Source organism: Tenrec ecaudatus, chromosome 3 (genome assembly GCF_050624435.1).
Source record: "Tenrec ecaudatus isolate mTenEca1 chromosome 3, mTenEca1.hap1, whole genome shotgun sequence".
NCBI lineage: Eukaryota > Metazoa > Chordata > Mammalia > Afrosoricida > Tenrecidae > Tenrec > Tenrec ecaudatus.
Genome location: NC_134532.1, coordinates 66,942,925 through 66,961,826, shown reverse-complemented (window position 1 = coordinate 66,961,826; position 18,902 = coordinate 66,942,925). Strand labels below are relative to the sequence as shown.

Genomic DNA, 18,902 nt, shown 5'->3' with positions numbered 1-18,902 from the left:
AATATATTATTCGCCTACAATATAACATTAAAATTTTATTCTGAGATTGTAAACGAACAAAAGAAAATTTCAACCTGTGCTCCATTTATCAAGCTGTTTCTTACTGTGGCAGTTGTGAAGATTTTTATCCTTACATTGACATCTAATATATATTAGAGATTATAGTCTTTGACCTTCACCGGTACACAGTTCAAGTCCTCTTCACTTTCAGTAAGCAGGGTTGTATATATGACACAGTCATGCTTCTTGACCTGTTGTCCACTAAATTTAAGCTTTCCATTTTATAACATAATCATCCCGTTGTCAAATCCTCCTTACAAACATACATGCGCAAACACCTCCCATTGACTTACACTCTTGCTTGCTTCTCTCCGTTTGCTCACAGGCACACACCCAGCATCGGCGCTGTGGTTTTCCGGGGCCATCAGGTCAGCTCCGGCTGAGAGGAATGTCAGGTGCAACAGAAGGAGACGCGTCCCTGTCCTGCGCCACCCTCACCACCCTGATGTTTGAGCCCGCTGTTGAGCTCCCTGGTCAGTCCAGCTCATGAGTGATCTTCCCATTTTGCTGCCCCTCTTTATGGCGTTCTTCTCCAAGGACTGGTCTCTCCTGACAGTCTGTTCAAAGTACGCGAGACAAAGTCTTGCCCTCCATGCCGCAGCCAAGGAGCATTGTGGCCGTCCTTATTCTAATGCAGACCTGTCTGCTCTTTGGCAGCCCTTTGAATAGCCTTCCAGCATTCTCCACCAGCTCCACAGTTCATATGTACCGATTTGTCTTCAGTCTTCCTTATTCGATGCCCACCTTTCGCACGCAAATGAGGCGATTGAAAATCCCATGGTTTGGCTCAGGTATAGCTTAAGTCTGTTTTCAAGGTAACCTTCTTGAGTTTTAATACTTCAATGAGGTCTTGTGTAGCAGGTGTAACCACTGCAGTGCATTGTTTGCTTTCTGGACTGTTGCTTCTACCAGCGATGACGGTGGGTCTAAGCAAGACGCCACATCGATAGGGCTATCCAAGCTGCACTCAAGGCTGGAAAACTGACTCAGATTCATGGCTGACGTGTGTGGTAGAGTACACTTACCCTTAGTCTTGTTCTTTGCTGGGATCTTTGTGTCTGCAAAGAGTCCTCCATCATTTGCACCCCCAGGGAACTTTCAAAAGGACAACTTGTGCAGGTGGCACAGGGTGACACACTTCTCTCTGGATCTCCTTCATTTAATAACTGACTTTAGATTTTGATGAAATATTCATCAACCATCGTATTGCATTAAACACTTCCAATAGAAAAATCCATACATTAACTGACTTGTGTGCTGGTGACCTGACAATGTTCTGATGCTATCCATAAAGCTTTCTGTGGCTAATGCACCTGAGGTGGACAGCCTATTCCATCTTTGTCCCCTGTTCCTGGTCTGGCAGCTCTGCAGAAACCTGCTCACGTTGGGTGACCCTATTGGTATTTGAAATGCCAGTGACCTAGCTTCCAGCATCACAGCCACACAAAGGCCACCCCAGTACGACAAACGGATTGACAAGTGACAGATAAGTGGCCTTGTAGAGGGGCAGTGCAAAGATGAGGACGCTTGACAAGATGGATTGAGACAGTGGCTCTCCCATAACAATTGCAAGGATGGCTGAGGAATGGGCGATGCTGTGTTCTGTGGCACATACAGTCAGAATGAGTCACAATCAACTTGATGCTGCCTCATGACAACATGTGGTGAAAGGACAGAAGTATAAGCCCACAGGACTGGCTGTATTCAGATATTGTTTATTTGAGGAACCTCAAGATTCAACTGCAATGAGTTATTTTAAAGCAATTTCATTTCAGAAAATGCATTTAGAGGTCATTGAATCAGAGGGAAATGCCTTAGTATAGAAGCTGACATCACATTATTTGGCTGGACCTTTCCAAAATATAGACACTTTTGCACAACGGACCAGCTTACAAAAATATAAATGTAACCAACTTTATACCACATGAACTCTCTTCCTCTCTCATAGGTCTCCAACTTATCAGTGATTTGTGAGAGCTGTTACTTCCAGACACAGCTTAGATACGGAGGACCTGAAAAGGAAATGAAGCTACAAAACAGTGTGCGGAAGCTACTCAACTCTGTTGAACGAGGAATCACAAATGAAAACACACATATGGGACATAACAAATGAGAACTGGCGGTTAGAAAGGGACTGAGATGGTCAAAACTCAGACTAAAATTCGAAGTAAAACCTCAGAAGTCAAAGGCCTCTGCATTGTTGTGCCAAGTCATTGTTAATTTCCTGATTGGGTGGGAAGTGTTTTCCCTTAACCCAGATTGTTCTTATTCAACAGAGGCGCAGTCCTATGTGCCTTTAAGCACTAACTACCCATGCCCCGGCATACGGAAGCCTTTGAAGAAAACGAGGGGTTACTGCATGGTTGCGTATCAGGAAAAGTGGGTGTCAGGATTATAGCCCTTCACCATATATACTCCATCTGTACACTGAGAAGCTGGACTTCTTAGGATTGGAGGAAGACTAATTAACAACCTGTAATTTGGAGAAGACACCACTTTGCTTGCTGAAAGTGAAGAAGAGCCATTGATGAAGACCAAAGGCTACAGTCCTTGCATGGACTAAGCCTCCACATAAAGAAAATAAACATCCTCATCACTGGCCCAAGAAGCAACATCACAAGAAATAGAGAAAAGACTGAAGTTGTCAGGGATTTTCCTTTACGTGGCTACACAGTCAATGTCCACGGAAGCAGTAGCCCAGAAATCATACTGCATTGACCAAATTCTGTGCAAAGGACCTCCCTCCTTAAAGGGCTAAAGAGCAAAGATGTCACTTTGAAGACTAAAATGTGCCTGACCCAATCAGTATTTTCACTCACCTCCAATTCATGTGAAAGCTGGACGATGAATAAGGAAGAACCAATTATCAATTATGGTGATGGCCAAGAATATGGAATGTACCATGCGCTGGCAAGACAGAAGAAGCCTGTCTTGAAAGAAGTATGCCAGAATGCTGCTTGGGAGCTAGGATGGTGAGACTTGATCTCCTGACCTTTGGGGCATGTTATCAGGAGGGAACACTTCCTGTAGAAAGACATCGTGTTTGCTCTATTAGAGAGTCAGTGACACTTGGGTTTTGTGTCCACTTGGTTGGGCCAGGATTTAGTGGTTTGGCAGTTGAGGCCTAGAAATCCTGAATGGCGCGACAATAATGCAGTCAACCCAATGCCGGGATGTGCTGTGAGGCACCAAGGCTTGTAAGAAGATGAGAGTGGCATGTACCCACTTACTCAGGCCACAGCCTCAAGCCGATGAATGGGAAGTTTCTCTGGAGCTGTGGCCTATTCCTATCAAAGGAGACATTGTGGAAAAGCTAGCTAGTGATTCGCTGAGTCTGTTTTTGTAGGCATCTGTCTGATTAAACTCTTGTTCTTTGGACTGCAGCCAACAGTAGCCATATTGCCTACTGATCCCAGCTGAGTTGCATACATTTGTCTCTCTGGTCACAAGCCTGGCCTGCTAACTTTGCAGCCATCTACCTCGACAGCCTGGGATGTTCCTGGGTTCATCAGCCTCAAAGGTAGGAGAATCAGTAGACACCTCCAACAAACTTGAAACTAGATTAGACTTAACACTTTTATAATTGTGTGAAATATTTTCTCGAAATCAAATCCTCTCTTCATATATGTTTCTATGTATGTATAATAGATACCTATACATATTAGGTAATATCTCATCTATCCATCCATTCATCCATATTCTCTCCATCACTCATTACTCTTCTCTAGAGAACTCAACGTAACACAATGAGCAAAAAGCGTCATTATAGCTTCAATGAGATGGATGACACAGTAGCTGCAAGAGTGGGTTCCGACGGAACTGAGAGTGTGGATGACGCAGAACTCAGCAGTTTTATCCTACTGTGTGTAGGGTCTTGAAGAGTCACAACCACCTGGATGGCACTGAACAACAGCAAGGAACACCTGAAGTCGTGTTAGATTCTGGAAATACGTAAGACTCTATGCTGTTAATTTTTTAAAAATCCTGTAACAGAGAAGTTAAAGGTCTAGTGAGTCGTTTTCAGGATTTTCTTGGGTGTGAAACTCTGAAAGGAAGGACTATTTCAATGGATCACACAAACTCCGTACAGGAACAACATTTCAACAGTCCACCAACACTGCCCTTCCCAGACATTTCAAAAGATCCTCCACACAACACTCTTTGAGAAGTGAAATTCCAGATCATAGTACCACTTCACGGGACCACCTTCGGGATAAACTGAACCTATTACAAGAAAAATGGCGGTCTAATGAAGGAAAGAGAATCATCGCTCTGCAGAAGTACTTCCAGAGAACCGTTGGCATTTATTCTTAGAGAGTAATAACAAGCCCTTATTTTGATATAATTTTATAATTTATAAAGAATTCATAAACATTTTATATTCATGTAATTTTTACAACAATGCTAAAATAAAGCAATACTACTTTTTTTCTACATAGAGAGACTCATATCAAGGTAAAGTGAGGAATTGGTCTGAATCTCATTCTTACTGAGAGGTAGAGCCAGAAATTAACAGTAAGACTTCTAACTCTAAAGCCAGTCCAAACTTCTACCATAAGAGCAAAACTTTTCCCTCAAAATATGTGCTTAGCTCTTCATTTTCACTTAAAAATAAAAAGGTTCTAATAAACTTCCATGGTAGATAAATTATTCTAATTAAAATAAAATTATAAGCTTTATTTATAAAATACAATCTCATGGCTCTTAACAGATATTATTGGCAAATAAAGCATTCTAGATAAGAATATTTTTAATGTTTTAAAGAAAAAAATGAAGCACATATGAGATGGATTTTGAAAATTTAGGGGAAAATTCCACCATATTTTAATACCATTTTCCACATACTTTGTGAAGCCCCCCTTGTATATCCAAACCAAACAGCTCTGTTGAATCAATTCTACCTCATAATGACCCCATAAGTCCATTGGGTTGGTGAGACTAAAATTTTTACAGAAGCAAACTGCCACACCTTTTCCCACAGAGTGGCTAGCGGGTTCAAACCACTGACCTTTTGGTTGCTAACCAAGAGCTTAGCTACTGCACCACGAGGGCTCCTTAAATCCAGTCTAAGAAGATTCAAATCTGGGGTTTTGTAGGAATTGCTGGGGACCAAACCAAAACCAAACTCGCTGCCTTCGAGTCAATGCTGACGCATAGCAAGCCCCTGTGCGTTTCTGAGATGGTCATGGTTTATGGAAGAAGAAAGCCCAGTCTTTCTCCCAAGTTGCTGCCGGTAGATTTGAACTGCCGACAAGTAGATCACAGCCCAAAATATAAGCACTACACTACCACAGAAAAACCTTTTCCATGGGGGCCCAGAGTTACAGGACTTGCCAGAGAATGGAATCAGAGACCAGGCAAAGGATGGAGAGGATGGTATTTGAGTTCTAAAGTCCTAATTGTAGTCTATGGTTGACCTGCGGCCAAGCCTACCCTCCAACCTTCCGATTGTATGGGCCAATGAATTGCCACTGTGCTTCAGTCAGTGTGTGTGTTTTCTTTCACGTACAACCTAAGGGAAAGGAAAAATGAACTCCTGTCACTCTGAGCCCTGGTGGCACAGTGGGTTATACATTGCTCTGATAACCACAATGCCAGCAGTTCTAGCACACCAGCTCATCCTCAGAGACTGAAGAGCTTTCTGCATCTGTAAAGATTTACAGCCTTGTAAATCCATATGGACAGGCCCATTCTGCCCATAAGGTTGCTATGAGTCAGAATGTACTTGATGGTAGTGAGTTTTGCGTTTTCATCTGTTTGAGACCTAAGGTACGCTCCACCCAAGCCATGGTACTTTCAATCACCTTACCTAGGTATGTAAAAGTTGGATGATGAATAAGGAAGACTGGATGCATCTGAATTAAGGTATTATGAAGAACACAGAAAGTATGATGGACTCCCAGAAGAACAAACAACTCTATCATTCTGACTGGAAGTCATCAGAATGGTGCTCCTTAGAAGCAAGGATGACTAGACTTGCCTCTGGTACTTTGAACGCGTTATCAGGAAAGACCAGTCCTGGTGAAGGACATCAAGCACGGCACAGTAGAGGGTTGGTGAAAAAGAGGAAATGCTCAATGAGATGGGTTGACCCAGGGGCTGGGTGACCTGGGGGCTCTATCATGACAGTCACGGTGAGGGTGGGGCAGGATGGGGCAGTCTGTCGTTCTGTTGCACAGAGGGTTGCTATTGAGTAGGAACTGACTCAACAACACTTAACAACAACAACAAAGCACCAGGTCCGTGACCTCTGGTGGCACGGTCTGTTAGCACTGGGCTACTAACCTCCAACTCAGCAGAAAGCAGTTGTAAGCCTTGAAAACCTTATAGAACAATTTCACTCTCTTCCGTCCCTTTGCTAAGTCACAATTAACTCAACAGTGCTGGGTCTGTTTATCACCCATTCCCAATGCTGGGTTTGAAAATTCTTAACTAGTGAATAGTGCAAATAATGTAAAACCACAGGATATCAACGGAATGTACTATCAATCCCCAAAGAACTGAAGTATTTACTTGGTCAGCTTTTATATCCTACAATCCAGGACATATTCTTCTTTTTTTCTTTTTAATCATTTTATTGGGGACTCTGACATTCCATACATCAATTGCATCAAGCATATTTGTATATATATTGCCATCATCATTTCCAAAACTTTTTCTACTAGAGCCCTTGGTATAAACTCCTCTTTTCCCTCCTCCTTCCATACCCTGCCCTCCCACCCTAGATCAATCATATATTGTTATTTCTTATCTTACACTGTCCATTGCCTGGACATACTCTTGTGATTTCCAGCAAAAGGCAGACGAAAAAATTCAAGTAGCTTATGTTTAGATTCTGAAGCATCAGTTCTACACTCAGAAAACTTTGTTGAGAAACAATCCTTAAAGAGTCTTAATATTGAGCTGCTCAGTGAACATAAGTGTCAATTACACAATCGTACTTCTACTAATAGCAAAAATCCTACATTTTCACCATAGTATTCAACATCAACAAAACCATCTGGCCTAAGTCTCGTGTTAATTAACTGCTACAAGTGGGGGTGGAGAAAGCCACAAGCAAACTAAAAGACTGTTTCTCCTTAAGAGTTACAATTACTTGGACAGACACAAAAACTAGTTTCAACGTATGGAGTGAATCTCAGCCAAGGAGTGCATCTAATGTGTTCTTAGAACTCTATAGTGGGAATAAAGGACCTGGGACCTCAATTAATTCTTCCATGAAATGATTCTACATTAAATATAATGTTAAAAGTCACAGATTTGATCCCTGTTATTAAGTTTTAATTTTCACAAAGACATTTCGATATCTAGAAAGTCAGAGATGATGTATCTTGTGTGAATTAAAAAGTTTTTCCAGAGCATGCCCATTGGACTGTGTGATGAAACAGAATTATTACTTTTAAATCTCCCTGATAAACAAGAAAAACAGAAGGCTTGTTGACCGGTTGATCTATGTTCACCATTTCAGATTGCCGTCATTCAGCAGTGTTCGGCTCCGGGTGGTTTATAGAGACCAGACATTAGTACTACTTATCACTGATAGATGGCAATCAAGCATATTTCATAGAAAACGTGTAAAAGGAACACCCACATGAACATTTACCTTCCACTGCTCTTTTGAAGAAAACCTTGCAGCTGCCGCAGGTCACTACCCCATAGTGGCATCCAGAGGCCTCGTCGCCACACACCAAACATATTTTGGAAGGTCTTGAGGATCCAGTAGAAACACTTCGCAAAGTAGAGCTGGAGAAAGAAACCAAGATTGAAATAATTACACTGCAATTTCACAAGTGATATGCTGCACAGTTTGGCTCAAAATCTCTCACAAACCATAGCTCCATATAGGAATTCAGGAAGTCTATATCGGACACAAAGTATTTTACTTTGCAGAATAAAATCCTATCAGTGAGGGAATGCTATCAATAATTCTGGGTAGCAAAGCTTCTCCATTCTAAGAATATTAAATAATCACATATGCGCCCTTTATCTCTTCCTATTTTTTAAAGAGTGTTCGCTGAAAAAATTGCATGCATTCCAGATGAACAGTAGGGAGAAACATCCTGAGCTAAATCGTCATGTGAGTATTTGCTGTCTTTCTTTTGACTGGTACCCAGGACCTCTTACAAGACTTCCCAACACCTTTCAACTAGGTTCAGTGCGCATACGAGGGGCTTCAAATAGCTCATCGACAAATGGAATTAGAAGGTAATGGATTTTCTCCCACGAGCTTCTGAAGCCCTCTCAGATTTTTATTATGCCTAATACAAACATTTAGTTTTAAGAGCACGCGCTACACTTTTTTTTTTTCAATTCTACCATTGGCAATTTTATTCCTCCAAGAGCCTAAAATATTTTCATGTTATTTTTTATGCCCACTGCCATTTCATCCATTCTGGTTCATAGCAACCTGACAAGACAGGACACAAGTGCTCCCAAGGGCCCCCAAGGCTGTGTGTCTTTAAGGGAGTGGACGGGCTGAAGTAGCTCCTGCAGAGTGGCTGGTAGGTTTGAACCGCTGCATTTGTGGTTAGTGCCCCAGTGCTTAGCCCACACTGCCACCAGAGCTCCTCCGTCTTATATTAGTGTATTCCAACTACTGTGCTCTGCTGACTAATTCGCGAGGACACGGTCAGTACTAAGAACAAAGCAAAAGCAACAACAGTAGTAAACATTCTGCCACCATAAGAAACTCAGGAATTCCGGGCAATTGTTTTTAGGGCCAAATGTAACCCATTTGGTTACAACACATTTTAAAATTTAAAAGACACATTTTAAAATTTAAAAAAGCAACACATTTTAAAATTTAAAAAAGCTTTTCAAGGGAAAGCTCAAAATATATCACATAGTATTGTATTATAGTTAATGGTACATCCTGAACAAAATGTTTTCAACTATAATAAAGACATTTGCTATATGTAACAAGCCAGCCAGAAGTGGATTTCTTCATTCACCATCTACCTTTGTTGAAATATTTACCCTGGGGTATACACGGTGCTGAGGAATTAATTATTGAAAAATGAAACCAAACCAAACAACAAGCCCAGTGTCCGTCCTCAGTTATTGAGGACATACACTAATGGGTGCGGACTCGAGGCGACCCTACTGGACAGGGTAGAATGGCCCGTAGGTTTCCCAGATGTAACTCTTTATGGAAGTAGAACGCCCCATCTTTCTCCCACCGAGGGGCTGGTGAGTACTTGCAAACTGACCTTGCAGTCAGCAGCCCACTGCACGGCCACTGAGCCGCCAGGGCTCCTTTGGCAGGAGGCGGGGTGTGGAGTGTGCGTGTGTGTGCTGTGGACTTTGGCTTCCAGATTGGGCTGGGTGGGAATAGGTCATGGAAAGCACGTCCTGAAAGGTGACAGCTGGACTGCACTTTGAAGCATGACTGGGGCACACCTGAAATTTTCAGGCGGAGCAGGCAGAATGTGCACTGGCTCAAGAAGTGTGGTCCGGGCGTGTTCAGAAACTCCAGATTTGTGGCCGATCACCTTGCTCTCGTGGCTGTTGTTTCTGAGTGAAGCAACGTGCATTGGGCAGGGAATGAAAAAAAGTTCCAAGAGGAGAAAATGGCTGTGTGATGATGATGCTTTCATTGTTATTCCAATGAGTTAAAACATGATCGTGTTGCATGAATACTTTGAAAAAAAATTATTTAAAACGTTTAACTACAAGCTTGCCAACAATCAATGAAGGAACAAACTTTCCCAACTGCTCGGAGCGGTGTGGCATGACTGACTTTCTAGAAAATGACTTCTTAAATCAAGGACGGAAACAATGTTCTCCAAAGCGGTTTCTGCTCCTGAGCAAAATGCTCTTTATTATTTTTATTAGTGTCCTTTGACTTCTTTATGGCATTCGAGACATTCCATTTCAGCACCACTAACTTCTTCAACATTTCAGCCAGCAAAACTCAATCCATTCTGTCTGGCCGCTCTAACGTTTCACAAGGAAGCACCATGGCTCTGCCGCCATTCAGAAGATATGAAAATAATAATAATTTATAATTTTCCAAGGGGGCACGAGGGTAGGAGTGTAGGGAGGGAGGGAAAAACAGGAGCTGATACCAAGGGCTCAAGAAGAAAGAGAATGTTTTGAAAATGAAGATGGCAATGGTGATTTACAATGTGCTGATACAATTGATGTATGGTTTGTTATGAGCTGTAAGAATCCCCAATAAATGGTTTATATATAGCTTAAAAATCATCATGAAAATGCAAGTGCTTTTTTTAGAATTATAAGCATCCAAGAATTTTAGATTTTTGCATTCTGGTGTGCCTTTGTCTTTGTCCTAATGCTTAAGAGCCTCTAAGGTAGTGGTTCCCAACCTGTGGGTCGTGACCCCTTTCACAGGGGTCACCTAAGACCACCAGAAAACACCCATATTTCCGATGGTCTTAGGAACCAAGGCACAGCTCCTCTATCCGTCTCCAGGCTGGTCTGCCCACATGCAGATACACCCACCTATGAGTACCCAGCATGAAGACACCATGCTTCAAGATAAAATTTCATTGATTTGTCATTAGAAATAAGTATCTCACAATATAATTACATATTGTTTTTTGTGATTCATCACTATGCTTTAAAATGATGTTCAATTTGTAACAATAAAAATACATCCTGTATATCAGATTCATGACGATTCATAACAGTAGCAAAATGACAGTGATGAAGTAGCGACGAAAATAATGTTATGGTTGGGGGTCCCCACAACATGTGGAACTGTATGAAAGGGTCGCGGCATTAGGAAGGTTGAGAACTGCTGCTCTATGGTCTAGGAACTCTTTTTTTTAATCCAAACACCTGTCCTCAGTGACCATCATGTTTCTTGTTTTAAATGTCATCAAGAAGCTAGGTGTCTCCACATGTTTCGCTTCAGTCTGGTCCTTGTCCTGAAATTTCAGACCCAATTTTCCAACTGCCTTCTTTACTTGGGTGTCGACTTTTCCCCTCAAGCTCACTGTCTAAAACTCTGCTGGTCTCCGCGACCTTCGAACTTGTTTCTCCTCCCTCACTCCTCCTCTCCTCTGTTCATTGCAACTCTTGGCTTCCAGGTGCTCAGGCAAAAAACTTGGGACTCATCCCCAAGTCCTCTCGTTCACACTCCACATCCAATCTGCTAAATTCCACTCCCTTTTGCCTTGGACTACATTAGCATCCCCATCACATCCCATGCCTCCCCTGAGGGACTACCCTAGCCCAAGCTGTCAACTTCTCTTCACTGGGTTTTTGTAAAAGCCTCTTACCTGGCCTTCTTGTAGCCCTTTGCCCAGTCCTTCTCCCTGCAGCCCAAGTCATCCTTTCCTACTTGTTGTTTTCCTCTCAGCCAGTCTGAGAGCCTAAACTAGCTGCTTTCCAGTGGATGCTGACTCAGAAGGCCCCCACAGGTGTCAGGCTACATAGTGTTTTTAATGGCTGGTGAGTCTGGAGTTAGCCAGGCCTTTCTTCCAAGGAGCCTCTGATCCACCCAGTCCGCATGTTGTCACTCGTGGTTTGCAGCCATTTACATCACACTGGGGCTATATCCATATGCACACAGGACCACAGTCTGGCTGCTTCTAGTTCATTACTATCTCTTATGTCCTCCTCTTCAGCAGCCCTGGCCTCCTTGCTAGCCCTGAAGTTCAAGAGGAGCACACCCACCTCTGGTGCTGTGGCCCCATCTGTTTAGAACGCTCTGCACATAGGCGTCGGCACACAGCTCCCTGCGCCTCACCCCCTTGTCAGGTCTCTTCACAAGCTTCCTTTCTTAGTTAGGTCTTCCCTGACTGTCCTATTCAAAATGGCAGACTGAGAAAGAGAGTTCCTAGACCTGAGAGCAGCGGTTCTCAACCTCCCTAGGGCCGTCACCAACTTCCCTTTTCTGCCTGTGCGTGTGCGTGCATGTGCGTGTGTGTAACCTTGGTAGCATAGTCGGTTACATGTTGGGCTGCAACCTCCAAGCCTACCAGTCGCCCCGTGGAAGAAAGATGAGGCTTCCTACTCCCCCATGATGAATTAGTCTGGGAAACCGACAGCAAAGGCACTGCCTTTGCCGAGTGACCCTTCAGGACAGGGAAAACTGTCCTGTAGGAGCCCACGGTGAGCCCCACAGCCAGGAGTGGACTGTTCCTTTGTCACCGGGCTTCTGTGGCATGCGTGGGCTGTACACGCATCCTGACGCCCTGACAGCAAAGGCGTTATACACCACGCATGTTCCTTCCCCTCGGCCCAGTGGCGGAACCATGAACCAAATGAATACAATCACATTCCTATCTCGTGACAAACCCCGAGCCAAGACCGAGCGCGCTGTGTGCAGCGGATCCTGGCTCGCAGCCACTCTGCAGGGTTTCTGAGGCTGCAGATCTTTCCTGGAGCAGCTAGCCCAGCCCTCGCCCACAGCTCGGCTGCTGCGTCTGGACCGCCAGCCTTGAACTTAGCAGCCCGACACTTACCCAAGCCAAATTTACAAAAAAGGTGAATTGTGTCGAAGGTAAAATGAATGAGGCCGTGGCTTAAGTTCAGTTTCCGTGTGGAATTGCACAACAGTGTTGGTGTTGACTGAGGGGGAGGCTCGAACCTGGTGTCCAAAGTTCCGCCAACGATCTGACAAATCTCCGTGTTATTAACACAGTAGATAATCCCCCAAGTGTGAATGGATTATCTCTGCCAATATCCCATCATGTGGTTATCTGTGAAATGGAGAGGGATGTGTGTCCGGTTTTAAGAAATGCTTTTGGTCATTCAAAAGGAGACAGAGGAGGACGCGGGGTGTTATCAAAATACAAAACCTGTTTTAGTGCCCTTGCATTTCAGGGGTCACTCTATCACGGAATGGATTTACGGAGCACTATGCAAGTTGAAAGTCCCATGCTCTGTAGCACTGTTGGCAGGGGCCAAAGGGGAGAACAGAAGTTCAGTCAGGAGGCATGGGTTCTAGCTCCCACTCAGCTACTAACTTGGTGAAACTTTAGCAAAATCTCCACGTTCCTTTGGACCACAGTTCTCATCTTGAAATAATGAGGCTAGAGAGATAATTATATACTTATTATTTTTCACAGATACACTTTGTACAAAAAGCAAATGGGGTAGACTGTCATGATTAAGTTTATCCAAACTAAGGCTCAAGCTCAAATTAAAGAGAGTATTAAATACAGTAAATGAGCAATGTTGGATCTGGATCACTTAAATAAAAATCTATGTGTAAAGCTTTTTGCTCTTTCTAGAGCGGCTAATTATATGGCACTTATAATAACTCTGTTGCTTTTATATGACATTATTTCTGATTTTCCATAATCTATCTAATAAAATGGCATTCTACCCCTCATAAATTTGTTTTTCAGTGGACTGAAAAAGCAAACAAACCTCACATTGATCACTTTTGAATTTAGTAATCCAAGGAATGCTGTTCAAATTTTATCAACAAAGGTTTGTCTGTAACATTTACACAAATGTAAAATATATTTTAAAGCAGAAATGAGTGAACATAATATGATATTTTCTTGGGAAAATATCAGCAAGCTGTAACTATTTTCACTATCGAATATCATAGTTTCAATGACCTGGTTAGAAAATTGAAGAGATTGATTAAAGTTTCACAATGACTCTAGTGGCAAGTGAGAGGGAATATGAGGGGATGCCTAAAAACACAAACAAACAAACAAATGGGAAAAAGCTCCGTTGCTGTGAGGGGGATGGGCATTTGGAGTTCATTCCATCAGGTCAGACTGCTAATCCAGCTTTCTATTTAGAGGTTCTGAAAGATTGTGTAACAGTGTGGGACAAAAAGGCCTGATTTTGACTCCCGGGAGTGTTGGGGGGAGACGGATTTTGCCGCCACGACAAGCAGCCATCCCAGTACGCCAGTTTCTGGCAGAAAACGGTCTGCCTCTCTTGCTCCATGCACCTGACTCACCTGACCTTGCTCTGTGGGACTTCTTTTTGTTCCCGTGAATGAAGAAGGCATGAAAGGACAGTGATTTGATGATGGAGAGGAGGTGAGGAAAAGGAAAAAAGAGGGAGGTGCTGTCAGCCATCCGGAACAGATGAGTTTGAAAACTGTTTCCAAGAATGGAATCTCAGATTTGACAAATGTATTAAGTGTTATGGAGAGTACTTTGAAGATGATAAGGTTGTTTTTTTAAAAAAAAACCTTCAAAACATAGCTGTGAATAGAAAATTAGGGTTTGGGGGCAGGTAGCTCCTTGTATACCAGCCAATCATTAAAACCACTTATTGGGCTATATTTTCTCCTGAAGGAGTACTGGTGGCCTCAGGGATTACACACTGAGTTACTAACCACAAGGTCAGCAGTTCAAGCCCACCAGCTGCTCCATGGGAGAAAGATGAAACAGTCCTGTCTACTTCTTTACATATTTACAGTCCTGTCCCACAAGGCTACTATAGAGTAAGAATCAAGTAGATGGTAATGAGTTCGTGTTGATTTTTTTCCCTGAAAGAATTTTACAAAGATGCAGTTAGAAGCTGTAAAAGATCATTTTTACTGATTGAAAATGACTGGCTATTTTTGCTTACTGAGAACCTATAATACATCACCATGTTGTTAGAAGGATTACCATACAGAGAACTACCTTTCTATATAATAATTATATAATAAAATAATAGTGACTGATCACGATTCAATGACAAGGAATTCGTATAAACAAGGTGGTCTCATTTCTAAAACTTACTCAATATGAATTTTAAAAAAATTATGGTTTGTAATTGTATGCATTGATTGCAAACAATATCATTACTCTTACACACATTCAAGTAAACTTGAAGATCATTCAGAATAAAGGGCGCCTGGTGGCACTGTGGTTAAGTGCTCGGTGACTAACTGGAAAGTCTGTGGTTCAAACCTATCAGCAGCTCTAAAGGGCAGAGATGAGGCTCTCTGCTTCTAGCCTGAGAAACCCGCTGGGGAAGTTATCTCTGTCCTATAGGGTCTCTATGGAGGCCATCAACGCAATGGCCATGGCTGCTTCTCCCTCCCTTATACTATTTCCATGAGGGATAAAAAAACATCCTTTGCTATTTTCAGAATTTAGATGTGACAACCCCAAAACTTTCCCAAGAGGTTAATGACATGAACGTCACTGTACTTTGCTAATATGACACCATTGCAGGGCAATGAGTTATTTTACATGGCTCTTCCAGCCAAAGCCTATAATTCTCACCTAACAACCTTTCCCTGCATGGGTCTGGAAAGCAGGTAGAGGAAGATTCTGATGGTATTCACTGTGAGGAATTGTGAACAGGATTCCCTGGAGTGCTATCCTTCTGTGTATCAAGTGAGCCCTCTGAGAAGCAGGAGTAGGGATCTCATTCTCAGCAAGAGCTAGGCGTGGGGCACGGCCTGTGGACCTGAGATCCATGTGCAGTGAACCTCCTGCATCCAGAAGACAGCTCTAACGTCAGAGGAGCAACAGCAGGACCAGCAGCCAGAGCATGGACCAGAGTGATGGGCGTTCCTAACCCACGGGGCAAGTAAAGCTGAGTGTTTCTGTGCAGGAGACTGGTCTGTGGAATATGTGTGTGTGTGGGGGGGGGGGGGAGTGCAGATCTGGGCACTTAGTTGGGGACACTGGATTTGATGACCTACAGAAGTGGAGCCTTCAAGCTGAGGCTTCTGGAGTGGGGTGCCTTTGGGCACTTCCTTTAGGGAGCTGGGTTTGCTGTCCCATGCAGCTTGAGGTGTGTGCCTTCGTGTTGAGACTTACAATGGAGCGGTACGCCCATTGGGCATTTATTTGCAGACCCGAAAGAACTCTGTAACATGTCCTGATAAACAACTGAATCCTGGGCATGGTAAGCTGTCACCTTCCTTAATAAACCCTTACATCATGAATTTTGTCTGGCAGTTCAGTGTAGCCAATGCAAACGAATAGAGTAACCTAGAGAGCAAGTAGGTACTACTAGTGAAAGGGACAGCTGACCGTGCAATATGACTTCACATTTACCCAACAATTGATTTAGAGAAGACTCACCACCCCTTAAACGACGAAAACCATCATTTTCGTATGACATGCATCTTAGCGAGTATTTGTGTCATAGAGCAAAGAACTCATTCTTTAGCTTTTTAGTGCCTGAGTAACTAGTAAGGTATTCACACCTGCACTAGGGAGGAAAACGATAAATAAAAGCATTTTTAAGGTTCGCAGACAGAAAGCTTCTTTTTTTGTGGAACAGGCACTGCTTTCAGGTCGGCCTAATGCTCTGACATGAGCTTCAGGGAAAGCTTCCAGATTGTCTCAGGAAAAAGATGGTCTGGTCTCCCTTCACGAGTTAACTTACACCAGGTAAAGACACATTACTCCTAAAAACAGTATGGCGATTTCTTTTTCTCAGCCAGGGCTTAACGTTAAGGACGTGCGCCTTATCGACTCACTAGAGAGGCAGCGTGGCTCCTGCGGTGCTTGGTGAACACAATGACTTGGCTCTGGCTCCTGTGAGTAGGCATTACTGAAATCATGGGCTTGTTAGCAGGGCCAAATGCTACTCTGGGGAACTTCCCTGGGGGATCTTCAATACCACCCCCACCTCCTTGCCCAGTGACGCACCCTGACACTCACACACGCACAGCCATGGGTGCTCGCTCTTCGGGTCTTGGTGAGTGGAACTGCTGGGCACTCGAACCCTCAACTCACTGCCATGGAGTAGATGCCAACTCCAGGGGATTCTGCCCCAGAGGAGTCCCGAGGAAACACTGGATACTGCTCACTTCACCCCAGATGGCGGAATTCCCTTTCAAGAACACCTTTCTCCACCAGTGACCAATGCTGGCTGCTGCTGCTGCTGCTGCTACATTCACTGTCTGCTCAATGCCGTCGTTTCCACTTTAAAAACACTACTTCAGTAAGCCGCTCTTTGTGCACCTTTCCTGACTTGGCATGAACAGAACTCGGAGTGCTGAGTATCTTCTTTGAGATGGCGTTTTTTTCTTGGGTTGGGGGTTTGGACGTGCCTCTGTGATTTCCTCCCTTCGGTCATAGTTGGAGACTAAAGATTTTAGGTATGTCTTCGCACATGCAGAGCTTCACGAAGGCTGGGGGAATCCTGTGATCTCTCAAGCCCATTTTCCAGGAACTTCGGAAGCCCTCCAGTGTGTTCTAACATAGAGCCGCTGGACCGCTGCTGCTCTTTGTGGCCCAAAGGAAGGTGCAGCAAGTACTGTGTGCACGTGTATATTAGGCTAGAACCTTTTCAAGATGCTGTGTTCCCTTCCTACGTTTCATATCAATCAAGGAGAACATATTTATCTTCCTCCTATCCTGCCTCTTCTCTTTCTTCCTACCTGGGTCTCTTTCTTTATGGCCCTTCTCGCCCCCGGGCACCCCATGCTCATACAACCTTTGGCTCTGAGGAACAACAGTTACGGTAACCGTGACAAGTGTGGGCCTCTTGGGTCCTCATTAAGGTCATTAACATTGTTTAAGTGCATAGTTTAAGTTAGAAGGGCCCCTAGAGATTTGCTAGTAGCTGGAATGTAAACGGGGCAACTAGGGGAAGTCGGAGCCGGTTCACAATGTACGTGAGCTTCCTCATCTCACGCCTGCACGGCTAGTGGAGGTGATGCTCTCCCATGACCTGGCTGTAGTCCCCGGGTGGTAAAAGGCAGTGAAAGGCTCTTGACCCTCTTTCCATCTCCTCATCCCCATTGCTCCTGAGCTGCTCAAGGGCACCCGGGCACTCGGGGAAGAAATGCTTAGACCCCTGCTTCTGAACACCCAGCCCCTGGGGAGGCGGGGGGCAGGGACCCAATGGGGCAGAGTTCTACTCTGACACGCACGAGGGAGTCATAAGTCAGTGACTGGTGTGCTTCGTATCCCGACTGAAATCCGTGATGTCTGAAGGGCGTATCTGAGGGCCCACACAGGGTCTGTGCAATGTGTAAAGGCCCGGGGCAATCTCGGGGGAACGGAAGAAACTGTCATCTCTCCCTCACTCTGACAAAGCGTCGTCCAGCCGCTTTTGTCATCGCCCACTGCGTGAAAACACAAAATGAAAAGCTCTAAATTCCATCTACTCAATGTAATATATATATAATATATATATATTATGTTGAATCAGGAGAGAGATGTTGAATCAGGAGAGAGATGTGACAGTCCACTCCAAGGAAAAAGGCAGGCATTTTCTTAGTAATGCTCAATTTAATTAATTTCCAAGGTTGGGGAATTCTGTACTTCAAAACACACACACACACACACACACACAGACTTACACCCAAATAATATTTTTTTCCTTTGTCCTAACAGTCTTAAAAGCAAACATTAAAGTTTTGAAAATGCACAGAAGTTGGTTTGGTTTTGAAGATGGAAAGCTTCCTTGTTTGGGAGCGTATCTGAGAAAAGATGAAAAGGGTCTGTAACAAGGCCACTGGCAGGGACATCAAAGTCCACGCGGCATTGTTCAGTGGTCACAAGTAGCCACTGGAATGTGTGAAAAGAGAAAAGGATTTCAGTCGGCCTATAAATAGTATTGAGGGTGGGTGGAGAAGTCGAGAAAGGGAGTTGTCTAACGAGGCCACGCACTGTGGGGCCACGTGGGTCGACCCTATGTCAACAGGGTCTCCCTGGGGCATGCTGCTGAGGACTGGCACATGCTGAACCCCCAAACACAGGGGAGCCCGGCCATCTTTCCGAGGGAAGTACTCTGCACAAGATTGACTAAGTCGCCTAGGGGTAACTTCAATGCCACGGAGTTTGGACTGTTAGGTGTTTACAATTTTGAAATCTACATTGATACAAAGATAAAGGGGGTTCTCAAAGTTCATGGAAAAAGTGCGTTAAAATGTAATGGAATTTTCTCACCATGATTCTGAAGCAAGAGTGCATGCGCATGTGTATGTGCCAAACAACCAA

At 43.9% G+C, this 18,902-nt stretch overlaps 1 protein-coding gene across 2 annotated transcripts in view; it reads right to left on the bottom strand.

The window, feature by feature from the left end:
- Nucleotides 1–18,902, bottom strand: part of NR3C2 (nuclear receptor subfamily 3 group C member 2) — a 376,709-nt gene that overhangs the window by 192,555 nt on the left and 165,252 nt on the right. For both annotated transcript variants that reach the window (XM_075543712.1, XM_075543713.1), the window contains exon 3: nucleotides 7,664–7,803. In XM_075543712.1, coding sequence (XP_075399827.1) covers nucleotides 7,664–7,803 — 140 coding nt within the window. The remainder of the gene's footprint in view (nucleotides 1–7,663; nucleotides 7,804–18,902) is intronic.